The sequence below is a fragment of the Equus caballus genome, chromosome 8 (assembly GCF_041296265.1).
Source record: "Equus caballus isolate H_3958 breed thoroughbred chromosome 8, TB-T2T, whole genome shotgun sequence".
NCBI classification, from domain to species: domain Eukaryota; kingdom Metazoa; phylum Chordata; class Mammalia; order Perissodactyla; family Equidae; genus Equus; species Equus caballus.
The window spans coordinates 73,945,470-73,963,544 of record NC_091691.1 but is presented as its reverse complement, the minus strand read 5'-3'; the positions used below and the strand labels follow the sequence as shown (position 1 = coordinate 73,963,544).

The 18,075-nt window shown below is 48.7% G+C and overlaps 1 protein-coding gene across 2 annotated transcripts in view; it reads left to right on the top strand.

Annotated features, from left to right (window-relative positions):
* LOXHD1 (lipoxygenase homology PLAT domains 1) overlaps positions 1-18,075 on the top strand; it is a 168,601-nt gene that overhangs the window by 87,990 nt on the left and 62,536 nt on the right. For both annotated transcript variants that reach the window (XM_070275638.1, XM_070275637.1), the window contains exons 19-24: positions 2,206-2,680; positions 3,167-3,321; positions 5,014-5,147; positions 12,340-12,509; positions 13,552-13,656; positions 17,203-17,331. In XM_070275638.1, the coding sequence (XP_070131739.1) occupies positions 2,206-2,680; positions 3,167-3,321; positions 5,014-5,147; positions 12,340-12,509; positions 13,552-13,656; positions 17,203-17,331 (1,168 nt within the window). The remainder of the gene's footprint in view (positions 1-2,205; positions 2,681-3,166; positions 3,322-5,013; positions 5,148-12,339; positions 12,510-13,551; positions 13,657-17,202; positions 17,332-18,075) is intronic.

Sequence of the window (18,075 nt, the reverse complement as noted above, 5' to 3'; positions counted from 1 at the left end):
AGAATTGCCTGGGGAGCTTTATGAAAAAGTGCTGCCTGGTCCATACCTGGATCAGTTAAACCAGAACCTCTATGGTGGGATGTGTTTTCAGGTATGCTTCTAAAAGCTCTACCAGTGAGCTAATATGCTGCCAATTCTGAGAACTGCTGGAGTAGATGATCCTAATTTAGCAAGATAAGGCTCCGCACTAGGCCCCTGGTTACCACATCCACTCCCAGCCTTGTGGCCTCTGATTCTACAGCTCCCTTGGCCCAAGGGCAGGGCTGTGCTTTCCAGGCAGGATACAGGGGGGCTTGGGGGTCTCCGGGCTGTGTGCTGAGTGCTCCACACTTCCCTGTGAGCAGAGGAGAAAAAGAGATGAGAATGTGAGCATGTTGTTGGTGGGAGAGCAGGATGCAAAGGTGATGCCCCTTGCGGGACACATGAATGTTCTCTAAGGGACACAAGTACGTGTGTGTGTGTGCATGTGTGTCTGAAGATATGTGTGTGCCAGGAGAATGTTCAGGCTGGGTGCTGTGTGTGTGTTTGTGTGTCACAAGCAGCTTGGCCCTCAGCAAAGAGTTGTAAGCCAGTGCTCTCAGAGAAGATCCTCAGAGTAGGGCCGGGATCACAGGGCTATGGAACATTAGCACTGTGGGGGGTCTCACTGAGTCCAGCTCCCTCATGACTGCTAGGGAGGCAGAGGCCCTAGCATTTCACCTCTCTGCCTCGGCTTCTTTATCAGTTCAAGTGTAGCTTTATAGTACCTGCCAGGCCTACTTCACCGTCCCTGGAAGGATCAAAATAGTCAATGTCAGGGAAAGTACTTAGGAAATTGTGAGCAGTCATGGAACATGCAACAGAGGAGGGCATCTTCTCAATGCCAACCGACTGCATGGCTAGATGTGGTAGTGGATGCTGGGTAGACAGATGGGGGGAAAGGGGACAGCAAGCGGGCCTCCCTGGACAGGTTGATGGCAGGGATGCTGTGACCTGGAAAATGCTGGAGAGGAGATCTAAATGTGCTGAAGTAGGGACTTCCCAGATCCAGAGCATATCCCCTAAGTAGCTGAGAAGAATAAATTCCCCTTTCCTGGGGGTCCTGGGCTCCACTTTGGCTGATAATTTTCTCACAAAGGTGGTTTTTGGCTGCATCGTAGCTTCATGAACAGAGTCAGAAGACCTGAGTTCTTGTCTAGGTCTGGACTCCAATGATGGGCCAGTGAGCATCTTGTGGGACAGCCTTGGGCCTCAGTTTCCCTGTCACACAAGTGGGAGAAATGGTGGGACTGGTGTTGAGATGTGTCAAACACCCAGAAAGGGCCCATCAGCACGAGGAAGCCCTAAGAGTGGCCCGACCAGCAGGGACCCCACTCGAGCCCTCCCCTGAGCTCTGCACCTCACTGTGAGGCTCAGAATAGAGGAATAGACCAAAGGCCGAGGACTTGATCCTCTGAAGAAAAGCTAAACCCACGAACTTGAGGCAGCCGTGTGCTAGGTCCATGAGGGGGAGACACGAGTACGATTGATCCCTGCCCTTAGGAATTCCCATGTGAGTAGGGCAGAGATGAGCTCATGAGGACAAAGAGGGCGTTCAGGACAGGCCAGGACCACGGCTAAGCTCTGGGCTCCTCGGAGCTCTCGGGAAGGAAGGAGGCCATGTGCTGGGGGAGAGGTCTGGGGGCATGAGAGAGATTTCTGTTTTGGAAAAATAATACTATTTTTTGGTTTATTACAAAAACGATGTGTGATTAATGCTGAAAAAATTTCGGAAAGAGAACACAGAAAAGCACAACCTAAAAAAAAAATCCTAATAATAAAGCTGAGGAATCTGAATGAATAGGTTTTAGTTAGCGGCAGAGGAGGGATAAAGGCATTCTTGGCGAGGGAACTGCATGAACAAAGATGTGGAAACAGGAGTAATAGGAATGAGTGTGATGCGTGTGTGCGTGTGTGCGTGTGTGTGTGAGAGAGAAACAGGAAGACCAGCTTGACCATCACAGAGGTTTAGATGGAAATAAGTTTGGGTGGAGGGAGGTACCAGCAAGAGTTCCTGGAACACCAGCCGAGAAACTGGACTGGGTGTGTAGGAGAGAGGGAGCCGGTGGGAGCGTCCGAGCTTGGGAGCCCCGAGCCTCTCCATCCTGCAGCCCCGTGCCTGGTCCCGCAGGGGAGGCAGGGAGGACACTGAGGGCTGCCCCAGCCACTGCCCTGTGATTTGCACAGCTGGAGGCGGCAGATGTGGGTGAGATCTTCAAGATCCGGCTTGGGCACACGGGCGAAGGCTTCGGGCCCAGCTGGTTCGTGGACACGGTGTGGCTGCGGCACCTGGTGGTGCGGGAGGTGGACCTCACACCGGAGGAGGAGGCTCGGAGGAAGAAGGAGAAAGACAAACTGCGGCAGCTGCTCAAGAAGGAGCGGCTGAAGGCCAAGCTGCAGAGGAAGAAGAAGAAGAAGAAGAAAGGCAGTGACGAGGAGGATGAAGGGGAGGAGGAGGAGGAGTCCTCTTCGGAAGAGTCCTCGTCCGAAGAGGAGGAGGAGGAAACGGAGGAGGAGGAGGAGGAAGAGGAGGAGTTCGGGCCGGGGATGCAGGAGGTGATTGAGGAGTACAAGTTCGAAGCCCACCGCTGGCTGGCCCGGGGCAAGGAGGACAATGAACTTGTTGTGGAGCTGGTGCCGGCCGGCCGGTCGGGTCCTGAGCGTAAGCCTGAGGAGGGGTCGGACAGTCCCCTGAGGGGGCTCAGTGAACGGGGAGGGTGCCCAGCTCTCCTCTCATGTGGAGGCCCCATAGGTGGGCACCCATCATGGTTCCCAGATAGCTCTCCTGACCTGTGTCTGAAATGCCACCATGGATAGTTCTCTTGGTTTAGCATTGCCCTTGTCCTGAGGCTCTTGGGAGGAACTGACGACCTTAGGAGGAGCTCTGATAAAACTCACTATAACTCAACATTGGGGATATAAGGTAGGAGGGTTCCTGAGGGTGAATTTTGCCATGACTCTCAGCCTCTTGGCTTCATGGAAAAGGAAAGTCTTGGGTAGGGAGGAGGGTTCAGTTCCGGTTAGGATAGATGTGGATGTGTTCATAGGTCCTTCCTGCTCCCACAGTCTGGTTGGATCTGAGAGGCTGAGCCTCAGGTCCACCCCAAGGCCCAGGTGTCCTCAATGCCGCATCTTTCTGTGTCCCCAGCCAACACCTATGAGGTCCAAGTGATCACAGGGAACGTGCCCAAGGCCGGCACTGATGCCAATGTCTACCTGACCATCTATGGCGAGGAGTACGGGGACACGGGCGAGCGGCCTCTGAAGAAGTCGGACAAGTCCAACAAGTTTGAGCAGGGGCAGGTAGAGTGCGGGCTCTGGCCCTTGGGTGGGTGGTGGGCAGTCAGATGGAGGACAGGAAGCCTCTGGTGATCTCCAGGGCAGCCCCACCCAGCCCAGCATCTTCTGTGTGTCCCGCAGTGTGCTTTGTCCAATTCCATCAGGTATAATGGAAGTATCTTCTCTGTAAGCACCAGCAATTTGTTGCGAGCATATAAGGAAGGCACAGGTCGGGCTCCAGCACTGTGGAGCCCACAGGAACTAACCAGAGACAGTATCATAGTATTGGTAGCAGACGCTCAGGTGCTGAGTGGAGCAGAGGTTCAAGGAGGAAGTGCTCACCATAAGATGGCGCTTTGGGGAAAACTTGGGGAGGAAAGATGTAACCTGCGCCTTGGCGGATGAGTATGGTATAGATGTCTAAAGATGACAGTGAGAAGTGTTTGCTGAAGACAGGACCACTTGACAAAGATGTGGAGGTGGAGATGTGGAAGGACGTTCAAGGACAGGGAGTCTTCCTGCTGCACTGTGGTTAATGCTGAGCCGTGGTGGGTGCTGCCTCTGGGAAGCTTGATGAGACCAGTTTAGGGGATGGGGAGGCATGAGAGCCTTGAAAGATAGGCTGAGAAGCACCCTGAGGCAGTGGGAACCACGAAGGCTTTCGAGCATTCAAAGAAATGCACTCATCTCCCTCTTCTGGGTGTGGTGCGAAAAGCACGGAAAATACAGCTGTCCCCTCTGTCCTTTGAGATTTTACATAGCCTCTCGCCAGAAGACTTCCCCTATCTCACCTTTCGCATTCCTGCCCCCATCCCAAAGCCAGGTTCCCTCATCAACACAGAGGAAGAAAAGAAATAAACTAAATCCATTAAAATACTTCTGGGCTTGTGGCTTGGTTTATTTCAGAGGCCTCCTGCTTTTTCTTTCGACACTCCCTTCCCATGACTCGAGGATCAGGGTTTATTTCTGTGTTTCAGTACTTTCCTTTAAAATTTATAGCCACTATGATCCTGGATTGGAAGAAAATTGCTATAGAGGAGAGAACTGGTACAATTGATGAAATTTGAATATGGACTCTATGTTAGATAATAATATTGTGTCAATGTCAACTTTCCTGAATTTGGTAATGATACTGTAATTATATGAGATGTGCCTATTGGTAGGAAATCTATGCTATAGAATTTAGGGGTGAAGGATCATGGTGTCTGCTATTTACTTTCAAATGATTCAGAAAAAAATAGAGAAAGAGCAAGAAAGAGCAAGGTGGAGGGGACGCAAATGTGGAAAATATGTGGAGAATCTACGCATTGGCTCATGGCAGGTTGTGGGTGAAGGAGATTATGCACACGCAGCACAGGGTCTCAGCAGACACCCAAGCATTAGGCTGTACACACACACATACATACACACCACACAACACAAATGTGGGCATCCAGCCAACTTGTCTTCTCTGACCCTCTCTCTTGGTCACCTTGGCCCTCCCAGTCCACCCCCCCTTCACAGTGAGAGTGAGAAGACCCCCTAGCGGAGGCAGGTTAAAAAACAGTAGCTTAGACCAAACACCAGACAACTGACTGCATTTCCCATTCTGCCCACACACCCCCACCCTGACCTTGATAGTTTGGGTCTTACACTTGCTGGCTTCAGGGAGGGTGAAGCTGATGGCGAGCTGGGGAGGGCTGCCATCCCTCTGAGTGCTACCCTGGTCCTTCCTAGACAGATACCTTCACCATCTACGCCATTGACCTGGGGGCCCTGACCAAGATTCGGATTCGCCATGACAACTCGGGCAACAGACCAGGCTGGTTCCTGGATAGGATAGACATCACCGACATGAACAACGAGATCACGTGAGTGCAGCTGGATGGGAGGGAGGGAAGGCCATGCCTACCGCTAAGATAGTCCTGGAAAGAGGGCTGAGGTGGGGGTGGCTGTGATGTCTGCCATGGTCAGAGTGGGTTTGGCCCATGTAGGTGGCTGGGTGGGCATTGCTCACCTCCCTTCTCCCTCATTGGGAAGCTCCCTGGAGCCACTTGCCCTGTCAGGTGACAGTCTGGTAAAAACGTCCAATCCAGTCACCGAGGTCGGGCAATTCAGAAAGTCGGGTTTTCCGTCCCTGCCAGACCTTCACTGACCCAGTCTCCATGTCTAGACTGTCACCCATGAGTCTTTCCATGTGTAAAGCGACTTCCAGTACATTGTTTCAATGTTCTAGACCAGGGGTAGGCAAACCTTTTCCATAAAGGCCATATAGGAAATATTTGTGGCTTTGGAGGCCATTTGGTCTCTGTCTTGACTACTCTACTTTGCCTTTGCAGCAGGAAAGCAGCCACAGGTGATATCTAAATGAATGGATGTGGCTGTGTTCCAACAAAACGTTATTTATGGACGCTGAAACTTGAATTTCATGTAACTTTCACAGGTCACAGAATATTATTATTCTTTAGATTTTTTTCAGCCGTTTAAAAATGTAAAATCCATGCGTAGCTTGTGGGATGTACATAAGCAGGTGGTGGGTCAGTTTTGCTGGCCCCTCCTCGAGATTCACAGCGACCATCGTGAGCTAGGTGGGGAAATGGGTATTGCCCTCCTGACAGCTGGAGGAACCACGCCCCTGGGAGGTGAAGCCGCAGCCCCAGAGCCAAACTGTGCCAGAGCCAGACCCAGACCCAGAACCCCAGACCATCAATGATAAATCTGATGTGTTTCCACCATGAGACCACATTGCCTCTTGGGCAAAAGGAGCCAAAGGAGAGTAGACATGAAAGAAGGCCCTGAGATATGGTGGGGAGGGGCCAAAGGAGGCAGAGAGGGAAGCAGGCAAGATCCTGAGTAGGTCGCGCAGCTGCTGAGGGCCTGCCAGTGCCTGGAATGTGGTGAGCACCCAGCAAATAAATATTGGTTAATCAGACAAGTTCTTGGCCTGCAGCCTGGTGTCTCTTGGAGCATGCCCCCTTCTTGGGGGCTCACCCCGTCTCCCACCTCCACCCTGCCCCACCAACCCAAAAGATTGCTCCAGATGGGGAGACTGAGGCACAGCTCACACACAGCCTGATGTCATGGATTTCCGTGAGGTCATTGTGACGGCGTACCCCATGGCTGGAACCAGGGTCCTGACCTGGGGTAGATCCGCTGCTAAAAATTCACCAGGACGCCCTGCACAAGTTGCTCCACCTTCATGAGCTTTCATTTGCTCTTCTGATAAATGGGCTTAATGATGCCTGACCAACTTACTTCTCTCAAGGTGCTCTGAGAATCTAAGGCATTTAAGCTTGAAAAGGATAAAATACTGCAAAAAACGTGAGGACAACCACACACTGTGAACATTCCTAGCTTCCCCTTGCAGCTCGGTTAGGGTCAGTTAACTCCGTTCCATCGATTTGGCATTTCTGGGCCAGCCCAACAATTTTTAAATTATTGTAGCTTTATAATCTATTTTAATATCTGTCAGTACTTGTCCTCTTTCATTATTCTTTAAAAATATTAGCTATTCTTACCTTTGCAACTCAAGACATTAAGTGATTTAAAAAAATATCTTATTGGAATGTTGATTGTTATGCCATTAAATGTATGCGTGGAGAATTGCATGTTTAGAACATTAAGTGCTACCCTCTAGGTACATATTTCCATTTATCCAAGTGTTCCTTTAGGTATCTCAGTAATGTTTACAATTTTCTACACATTGCTGCTACACATTCTTGTTAAGTTTATGCCCAAGTATTTTTTATTTTTATTACTCTTGTGAATGGAATCTTCTAGTTACTCGTCTCTCTTCTTCCACTCCCTTTCCCTTTTTCCTTCCTTCCTCCACTCCTTGCTCCCTCACCTCCTCCTCTTCCTTTCTTTTGGTGTTGTGCATTTACACGTCTTTGTTGAAGCAGCAGTTAAGGGCTCTGTGATGAGCTGGCTCCAACCATTTACAAGCCGAGAGTGACTCTGAGCGAAACCTGCTCCGGGAGATAGGCAAAATTACAGACGTTCAGAGGAAACAATCAGAGCAGTGAATCTCCTCTCTCTCTCTCTTTCTCTGTCTGAGAGATGCCACCTTCCCAACAGTGCTTGGGCCCTTCCAGAACCTTTATTAGCTCAGGAATAAGGCCTTGGCAGCCAAAAGGATAAGCGAACTCGGACTTCTCCCTGGACTGCCCTGGCCCAGTCACCTGCCTCGAGCAAGCTGGACGTCCTCGACTCCTCTCTGCCTCTCATGCTCCACTCCTAATCCACTGGCTGGTTCTTTTTTCAGGAAAGCGAGTCAGACTCTGTCTCCCCATCTTCCCCAGCCCCTGGTCAAAGCCTCCTCACTCATCCCTCTGCTTCACCCGGGCCCTCCTACTGTCTACAGCAGTCCAGACCTCAAGGTGGTGTCCCTCCTCTGCTCAACAACCTGCAAAGGCTCCAGTTTCACTCAGAGTAAAGCCAGAGCACTTCCAGTGGCCTGCCCCCCGCCCCTTCCTTATCGCTTACTCCTGGTCTCCCTCTTGCTCACTCCATGCTATTCCTTGAACCCAACAGACATGGTCCCACCTCAAGGCCTTTGCATCTGCTGTTCCCTCTCCCTGGCACTTCCTCCCCCAACGGTTCATGTTTCCTCCAGGTAGGTCTCTGCTCAGGCTTCTGTGGCCTTGGGAAAGTTACTTTACCTATCCAAGTCACTTGAGAACATATCCAAGCTCGTGACTGGCTGGATTTCATGGGAAGGACTTCCGGAGGCTGAGAGGCAAGACAGAGAGAAGGAGAGAGGAAGACAGAGGGAAGGAGTAGGGAGATTCCAGCAGGGGTCAGGCACCTATGGGAGATGCTGTCCTGAGAAGATGGGCTTGGGAGAGCATGTGACACCCTGGAGGCCCTGCCACCCACTTTAAGGTCACCCAGGGAGCGCTTAGAGTGGTCCAGGAGCTATGATGTCTGGAGATGGATAGCACTCTCAGCAGGACCACTCCCAGCCCTTGTGGCCTCCAAGACTGCTCTGTAGAGCAGCTAAGCCTGAGCTGGAAACACCAGGAGAAGGGGATGAGGGGTGGGAAGGTGGCACAGAAGGTTTATTGATCTGCAATTTAATCACCAAGAAAGAGAATACTTTTTTTTCAAGTAGAGAGTACTTGGGGTCCTTTACAGGAGTCCCAAACTGGCAGGAGGTGATCAAGATGATGCAGAAAAGCCTTTTTAATGGTGGTTTGCAGTTTATCCTGCCTCCTCTAGCCTGAGAGGACCACCCCTTGGCCACTCTGAAAAGATGACAGTTTAAAAAATTGTCAGATAGATTTTCATGTTGACAGATACATCATGTTTAGAATGAGGAGATGCTGGTCCTCTCTGCTCTCCTCTGCTCTGCTCAGACAATTCCTGGTTTGGCTTTAGTCTCCACATTCTAGGGGGAATGTTAGGGGCAAAAAAGTGCATCTTCAATAAGGAATGATGGCTCGTTAAGAAGCGTAGGTGTTATTGTAGGAATTTTGAAGGAGGAAATGAGGATGTTTCACCTGGAGAGGAGACAACGCCTTTCAATTCTGTTGATATTTATGGATACCTATGTATGCCAGGGACTGTGGACATAGCAATGAGCAAGGAGACCCTGAGCTCATGGGCTTATGGTTTGCCTGGCAGGGGAGACAGATAATTAAATATACACTTCCTGGGCAACTTCTTCCACTTTCATCACTTCAGTGACCATTTATTTGAGAATATTTGCCATATTGATGTCTCAAGTTGTATCTGTCAGAATAGGCTAGGTTCTGCTAAGTAACAAACAGCCCTACAAAGTCAGTGGCCTAACACAACAGAAGCTTATTTCTTGCTCATACTACACGTCCAATGCTGGGCATCAGGGGACTTTGCTCAATATGATCACTCAGGAACCCAGAGTGATGGAGGCTTTTCATCAATGGATGCTTCCATGGTCATCCTTGTATTGGAAAGAGATGTGACTGGCCATGCACTTGCTCTTAAAGATCCCTTATAGCCAAGAGATTCTAAATACATCATCAAGGGACTTAAAAACTCTACGTCCTTCAATAACCAAAACTCTAAGCCTCTAATGTTGGGGTTTCAGAACACATGGCAGAAATGGTGGGATATTTGGGGGTATACGGTCTGGAATTAGTACATCTTTGTTGAGTCATCTGCTCATTGGCTCTGCTGCTTTCTCACCCCTTCCACATCCATTGACTTGTTGATTAAATGAGGCTTTGCCCCGTCTTCCTTTCTCTTTTAATACTCTAGCTGCATTTCTGATCTGCAATATAATAGAATGCTCTCACTTTCAAAGAGAAAGAGGCAAATGCCACACAAGTTAGGAATGTATTTGGCATCCTGAGGTCTGTCCACATTCAGTCTGACACTCTATGCTTTCTCCACCTCTGTTCTCAGCCCCAAGACATAGATTCCTGCTCTGACTGATGGCTTGTGGGGGGGGGGGGGTCCCCTAAGATCCAGAATCATTGAAGACAGATGCTATCCTTGAATTCCATTACATTGGGCAAACATGTTACGTGGGCCTTCCAGGGAGGGTTGAACAAAAACATTATCAGAACTTTCCCCCTTAAGTTTCACCCAGCAAGGAGTTCTCTGGAACCCCTCACTCCTCCAGGGATCTTGGGGGTCACAGAACGTTGAGACAGAAAAAACCTTACAGATGACTTTACCCAGCCTTCTTGGTGAGGAGACTTGGGGCCTAGGGGCCACGCAGCACTTTAGGGGAAGAGTAGGGACACAAACCCAAAGTTCCTGAGTTCCAGACCCGTGCTGTTGCTGCCACACACTCTACCAGCATCACCAGGTGACTTAGACCTGATGTGGTCCAGCCTTTAGTCCATGCACAAAGTGGGAAAGTCCGTTCAAAACTAAGTACAGTTTACAACATCCAATTTTGCAGTCTGCTCATTCAATTCTTACTTCCAAGTGAAACGTGTACTTGTAGCAGTCCCAAGCTTTGTTTCAACGTTCCCTTTAAACCTCCAGCTCCCCCAAGTCCTGGCTCCTTCCTCCCATTGCCCCTGTTTAAGCAGAGGGGCAAACACATCTGGTCAGAACAACTGCACGCCTCTCTCCTCCTTTGCTCCTTAAATATTCCTGCCTACTCCCCTGCCCAGGACCCTGAGACCTGCTTGAGCAGGATTTCTTTCTGTGGGATGAAGAGGCAGGGGTCAGTAGCCCAACCTTCTGTGAGTGCCTCTTGGCGCCTCGAGGACCGAGGCTAGCGCCCAGCACTCAGACCAGTCCTGGCGCCCGCTCTGGTTCTCCCCAGCAGGGAGCTGGATGCGCGCATGCCGCAGCTGTGTGCGAGCTGATGGACTTCAATGTCGCAGTTCTGGAATCTCAGGGACAGAGAGGCTGGCGCTCCAGGAAAGCCTGCCCGATTCCCTGCGCGCATGCACTCTTCGCGGGCGTGAGAGGGCTTGCGGCTCCCCCTTTTTGTCTTTCTGGCTGTTTCCGTGCCCCGATGTAAGTCTCCGTGGATCTTTCTTCGTGCGTCTCTCTCCCTCTGTCCTTGTTCTCCGACTTCCCACACACTCATTGTCTCTGCCTCTGCCTCAACCCTACTCCTTTATTTCTGTCTCTTTCCCTTAATTGGCCATAATTTAGAGCTAAAGCCTATTATTCATAAGTTATTTGGTTGAATAAAAGTTTAACTTTCCCATTCATACATTTAAAGGCTGAGAAGTAGAACAATGTTCATTTTTCATTTAAACACTAATTTATTCACAATTTAGTCCATGTTGTCCTAGGTTGAGTTCCTCTCAACCTTTAGGTCCACGTCCTGCAGTAAAAAATTGCCAGCTCCGCACCCCGTCCGAGCCCACGGGCTGAGGTAGCGCTCTCTGGTTCTGCTCCTCTAACATGTCGACCTTGGGAGTCACTGAGGACTGCAGGAGAATGTGGGGCTCAGACAGAGAAGAGACCCTCAGGCTACACTGCTCCCACCTCCGGACTTTGACCAGTCCCTGAATGCATCTTATGCATCTGGACAGCCATAGGGGAGGGGCACACACCGGGTGGAATGCCCCGGTTTAGAGATGGGCTGTGGTCTCAGACTCTCTGAGTTGTTCTGGGAGCTTGGGGTCCAAGGGGAATAGTCCAGCCCACAGCCTACGGAGTTCCCAGGCATGCGCTGAGGAGAAAGAACGGGAAATACAGATAGTAATAGCAACAATAGAGTCAGCAAATTCTTACTGAGAGCCAGGCATTTTTATAAGCACTTTAAATGTTTAACTAATGTAACTTTTACAACAACCTATAAAACAGGCAATATTATCCTCACTTTACAGAACAGTAAACTGAAGTACAGAATAGGGTTGCCAGATAAAACATAGCCAATTAAATTTGAATTTCAGATAAGCAACAAATAACGTTTTAGTATAAATATATCCCAAATACTGGAGAGGCCACACTTACACTAAAGCAGTATTCATTGCTTATCTAATATTAAATTTAACTGGAAGACCTGTGATTTTATTGGCTAAATCTGGCAATGCGAACTCAGAGAGGTAAAGAAATTTATTCAAGGTTGCATGACTATGCTAAGTGGGAGAGCCAGGAGTCACTTGGATCTCCCTTCCCTCGATGGCCCCGGCTGTCTCCTGTGCAGCCCACTTAGTCACACTCTTTGTACCTTCCAGAAACTTGACGTTAAAATCCATTAGTTCCACACTTAGGTATTGAACACCTACAACACTCTTTGTTAAAGTAGATCTGGCTGACAGATTAATGCCAGAAAAGACTAGAACAGTCCCCAGACGCCCCTCTTCTTCCAGACACCTCCAGTATGACCCTGATTGAGGGTCTGATATGCTCCAGACACCACCACGTAGCCATTTTCAGTGGGCTATCTGAAGACCATGTCCCCCTGTTTGTTGTCTCCTCTAGGAAAGGGACTCTCGTGGGGTGATGCCCAGGCTGGGTAGAATCGGAGGGCAATGCTATGAGGGCCGGGGCTTGGGCAGGGGAGGGTTTGAGCCCCACCAGGGCCTCTCATTTCATGGCCCATGACTGCTCCTTCATGAGACCGTCCCAAGGAGACATTTCCACCTTTCCTCATTCCCACAGGTACTACTTTCCGTGCCAACGCTGGCTGGCGGTGGAGGAGGATGATGGCCAGCTATCCAGGGAGCTGTTGCCAGTGGATGAGTCCTATGTGCTGCCACCGAGCGAGGACGAGGAGGGTGGGGGAGGTGGTGACAGCAACCCCCTCGACAGCCTGGCCCTGGAGCAGAAAGGTTTCCTAAACTAAGGGCTGATTTCTTCCTTCCAGTGTCCCCCCCTCTGCCTCTCCCCCATCCTAGGCCTCCACCTTCACGCCCTCCTCCGTGAGCTCTGGGCGCTTCCTCCTCTGGCATTCTATCTATACTGCTGTCTCATTCCTCCATGGCAAGAATGGGGAGGTGAGGGGGCATATTCCCACAGGTCTAGCATAGACTGGGTATAAAGTACATGGCTTAGCATGGAGTTGTTGTCTGGAATGGAATGGAATGGAATAAAGTAGAATAGAATAGAATAGAATAGAATAGAATAGAATAGAATAGAATAGAATAGAATAGAATAGAATAGTTGTAGCTGGTTCTGACTTAGTCTTGTATCCTCCCCTCCAGGCACATTATCTGCTCTTAATACTTTTTTTTTTTGCTGAGGAAGCTCATTCGCCCTGAGCTAACATCTGTTGCCAGTCCTCCTCCTTTTTTGCTTGAGGAAGATTGTCCCTGAGCTAACATCTGTGCGAATCTTCCTCTATATTGTATGTGGGACACCACCACAGTGTGGCTGGTGAGTGGAGTAGGTCTGTGCCTGGGATCCAAACCTGCAAACCTGGGCTGCTGCAGCAGAGCACTCAGAACTTTAACCACTTGGCCATGGGGCTGGGCCCTCTTTTTGTCAAGGGAAAGAATGAACTTTCGAGTTCTATGATGCTTGTGCTCCCTTCCTGGAAACGCACCTCCCTAAAACTCTTCCCAACCTGGAAGAGTCAGATCAGGGCTCCTGGAGGAGCCTCTGACCCGCACAGTCACCCCTAGTCCCCCCTAAGCATCCTATAACTTTATTGATTGAGGACTTCCTGTGTGAGCTGGAGATGGGGGAGACCTCATCTCTGCCTTCAGAAAGTTTCCAGACTAAAGGCAACTGCACAACAACCCATGCTGCAAGTAAAGCGAATCACAGAAATGGTCAACATGAACATAGACACGTGCTCTGTATGGTTGTTCTATCCTCCGTTCACGGGAGGAGCAATCTACCACTTACTTCGCCCCAATCCTCTTCTGGCAGATAAATCTACCACATTCTCGGTGACCATAAAGACCGGGGACAAGAAGAATGCGGGCACAGATGCCAACGTCTTCATCACGCTCTTTGGCACGCAAGATGACACTGGTAAGAAAGCAAGGCAGGGCGTGGTTCACCCACATTCCTCCCCAGGGAGCCTGGGAGATTCTCCAGAACTTTCCAAGGAAATCCTGGTCATGCATCTAGCTCTCTCTTTTCTAAAAAATCATTTTTAAGAATTCCCCTTTATTGTTTTATTTTGTTGTGGGAAGAACATTTAATATGTGATCTGTCCTCTTAACAAGTTTTAATATGTTAATACATTCACTACATTATTGTTGACTATAGGTACGTGTTGTACAACAGACCTCTAGAGCTTATTAATCTTACTAAACTGAAACTTCATACCTGTTGGTTAATGACTCCCCATTTCCTCCTCTCCCCGGCTCCTGGTAACCACCAATCCAGTTACTGATTTTAAAAATTTGACTATTTTGGATCGCTCATATAAGTGGAATCATGCTGTACTCGTCTTTCTGTGACTGGCTTATTTCACTAAGTGTAATGTCCTCAAGGACCATCTAGATTTTTGCATATTGGAGAATTTCCTTCTTTTTAAGGCTGAATAGTATTCCATTATGTATATATACTACTTTTTAAAAATCCCTTTTTCTGTCAACGGAGATTTAGGTTTTTTCCACCTCTTGGCTATTGTGAATAGTGCTGCAATGAACATGGGAGTGCTGATGTCTTTTCAAATCCTGATTTCAGTTATTTGGATATGTACCCAGAAGTGGGGTTGCTGGGTCATATGGTAGTTCTATTTTTAATTTTCTGAGGAACTTTCATACTGTTTTCCATAGCAGCTGCACTATTTTGCATTCCCACCAACTATGTCCATGGGTTCCAGTTTCTCCACATCCTCACAAACACTTAGCTTTTGTTTTTCTGATAGTAACCATCTTGACAGGCATAAGGTGATAACTCATTGCGGTTTTAATTGTCATTTCCCTGATAATTAGTAACAAATAGTATTTTGGGGGGGCTATTTGTATGTTTTCTTTTGAGAAATGTGTATTTAAATCTTCAGTCCGTTTTTAATTGGCTTATTCATTCTTTTGTTATTGGGTTGTTGGAGTTCTTTATATATTTTGAATATTAACCCCTTATCAGATATATGGTTTACAAATATTTTCTCCCATTCCGTATGCTGCCTTTTCACTCTGTTGATTGTTTCCTTTGCTGTGGAGAAACTTTTTAGTTTGATGTAGTCCCACTTGCTTGTTTTAGTTTTTGTTGCCTGTGCTGTTGGTGTCATGCCTGTGAAATCATTGCCAAGACCAGTGTCATGAAGCTTTTCCTCTATGTTTTCTTCTAGGAGTTTTGCAGTGTCAGGTCTTCCATTTAAGTCCGTAATCCATCTTGAGTTGAGTTTTGTATATGGTGTAAGATAAGGGTCCAAATTAATTCTTTTCCATGTGGCTATCCAGTTTTCCCAGCACCACTTATTGAGGAGACTATCCTTTCTCCATCCTTGTATATTCTTGTACGCTTCTGACTCTTGATAGATTGCATGCAACTGGCGCCATCAGAGAAAGGCAGTTCCTTTCTTTCTTAAAAATCTCCACATAAGATGACTTTTCTACCTAGATTGTGAGTGCTGGCTACTTTAGAAATTCTTCCTAAGTCTTATTAGGTCGGTCCTTCTGCACTCCAGGGGGCAAAGAGCCCCTGCCTCTCTCCTGTCCTCGTTGCTGGCTCTCCCACGGAGAAGGGTTTGGAAGCCATATGACTCACCTCCCCTTCAGGATCCTCTCCCCAGGTACTGGTGCCCGATCTCGTGGGTGGTCAGTCTTTTCCCATGTCTTTCTGAAAGTTTTCACCGTTTCCGGTGCCTTTCCTGGAACCATCCCTCTGTTTGTCTTTCAAAACCATAACGAAGGGGCTCCCTAGTCCAGTGAGTGGTCTCCTCTCTTTGTCTGCTGCCAGCTTTCTCCTTCTGTTCTAATGGCAGAGGTAGCCCTAACTCTATCTCTACCTTAATAACAACCTGGGAAAACATGGCTCCTCCAAGCCTCCAATGAGATTCAGGCAATGGGTCCCACGGTACCCTCAGTATGAGATGCTCAAAGAGTCTTGGAGTCATTCTGGCATCTCTGCCAAGGTACTCAGAGAAGGTGGCATTTAGTGCTGGGGTCAGCCATCTACTTGGGCCACCTGTCCAGCCATTCTGTTTGAGTTCAGAGAGGAGCCAGTTCCTCAAGTAGTCATCATGTCTTTACTCAAAACCCTGTGGTTTCAGAGCTCTGTGCCAAGCATTCTTGAAGAATGAAGGGATCTAATTCCTGACTTTAAGGTGCTCATACTCTAATACAGTGGTGTGGTGGTAGAGCATGGACTCAAGCTTGACTGATTGGTTTAAATTTCTGCTGTAACACTTATTAGCTGTGTGACCTTGGGTAGGTTGCTTAACCGCTCTGTGTCTTAGTTTCTCTCATTTGTGAAATGGAGATTAAATGAGTATGTGCCTCATAGAATTGTGGATTTAATGAAATTGAACATGTAAAATATCTGAGACAAAATGACACTCAATAAACATTAATTACTATTTAATAGGTTAGATCATGCAAATAATGTATAATGAGTGAATTAGGTCATAACTTATAAATGTATGTCATTATGATAGTTACTGAATCACCATCAATGGGATTGAGGGGCCCTAACAACTGCTTTTATTTGCCAAAGATTTCTAGGTGTTAGGCACATTCTTGAGCACTCAACAGTCTTCATCTTCTTAAATTCTCACAACTCTATGGGGAAGGCACCAAACCATGCTTTTTGACATTTGAGGAAACCAAGTCTCAGAAAATTACTTAACTTGCCCAAGGCCACCCAGGCGGCAAGTGAGCCAAGCGAACAGATGTTGAACCAAGGTCTGTCTGACTCTGTGCACTTCAGTCTGCCTGAGTCTGTGAGGATCAGAAGACTTCCTGCAGGAGGTGGCCCAGAGCTGAGACTTACGGGGGTGAAGAGACTTGAAGGCAATGTGGTGCCTGCTGAGGCAGGAGGGGATGGTGATGCCTTTGAGCCCACCTCAAATTTCAGAGTGCCTCCACAGCCAGGGTCCAAGCACTGATCATGCAGGTGAGATGGCTGGTGGGGGGCATTTGAAGCCATGCCTCTTTCTGCCATCCAGAGAAGAGTCTCCAGAGAATTCCCACATGCCTCGCCCTGCAGTGGAGGCCCTGTTTCCCCAGGAGCATGGGGAGGGTGGCTTTGTCATCAGCTCCCTCCCCACGTGGAGGGACGTGAGGGGTGTGGAAGGACAGCAGACATCGACTTAGGGCCCCACCACTTTCTCCTGGGTGATCTTGGATAAAGCACTTAACCTATTGGTGTGTCTCATTTTCTTTAGATACAAACTGGAAATAAAAATACATACCTCAGAGGGTTATTGCAAAGTTCAATTAAAAGACGCTCACCAGAAAAGAAATTGCCAAATGTGCCAAGGTGCCCAGTGGATAGTAATCGCATAGTCTAAATTTGATGAAAGTTCAAAAATTTGGACATTATGAGGAGAGACTAAAAGGGTGGGCAGACTAGGTTTGAAGGTCTCGGGCCCAGTCGGTCATGTTGGGGTCATTTGCTCGGCAGGAATGACCCTCCTGAAATCCTCCAAGACCAATAGCGACAAGTTTGAGAGGGACAGCATCGAAATCTTCACAGTGGAGACCCTGGACCTGGGAGATCTGTGGAAAGTCAGGATGGGCCATGACAACACAGGTCTGGCTTCCCTCCCCTCTGTTCCCTGCTAAGAATGTAAGGACCGTGGACAGGTCCCCGTGGGTGTTTGGGAAAGAACCTGCGGGGGGGGGGGGGTGGGGGGGGGTGGGGCGGGGTGGAGAAATTGGATGTCGTTTACCTTCCATAATGCCCCATCTTCTCACTCCCTTCAGCCCAGTAGAGCCCCAGCTGCATGCAGAGATTCTGATCTAATTGGTCTGGAGTAGGTGGATACTGGTGAATTTTAAAGACTTCTCCCATCCCCCACCCTCAGTAATTGCAATGTGCAGCCAGATTTGACAATCTTGACCTAGCTCAGTGGTTCTCAAACGCTTAGGGAGTGGGGCTTGTTAAAACACAGATTTCTGGGCCCCACCCCTAGTCTTTGATTCAGTAGGTCTGGGATGGGGCCCAAGAGTTTACATTTCTCACAAGTGATGCTGAGGCTGCTGCTCTGGGGACCCCACTTTGAGAACCGGTGATCCAGCCAATCCTTCCCAGAACCCACTGACAGTACAGCCAGACAAAGGATGTGCCCAAGTTTGTTCTCTTTCAGTAAAGCAGGACACGTTTTCTTGATCTTCAAACCACGTCTTCTGAGCGGGAGGAAGGAGAGCTTCCTCCTCGCCTCTGGGACTGGGGCACAGGGCTCTCTGCCTGGCCTCCATTTCCTTCTTCAAGCTTGAGCACTCGTTTCCTAGGGAGGGTCATCAATCCTTTGCTGATCTCCCTTCCCTTCATGCG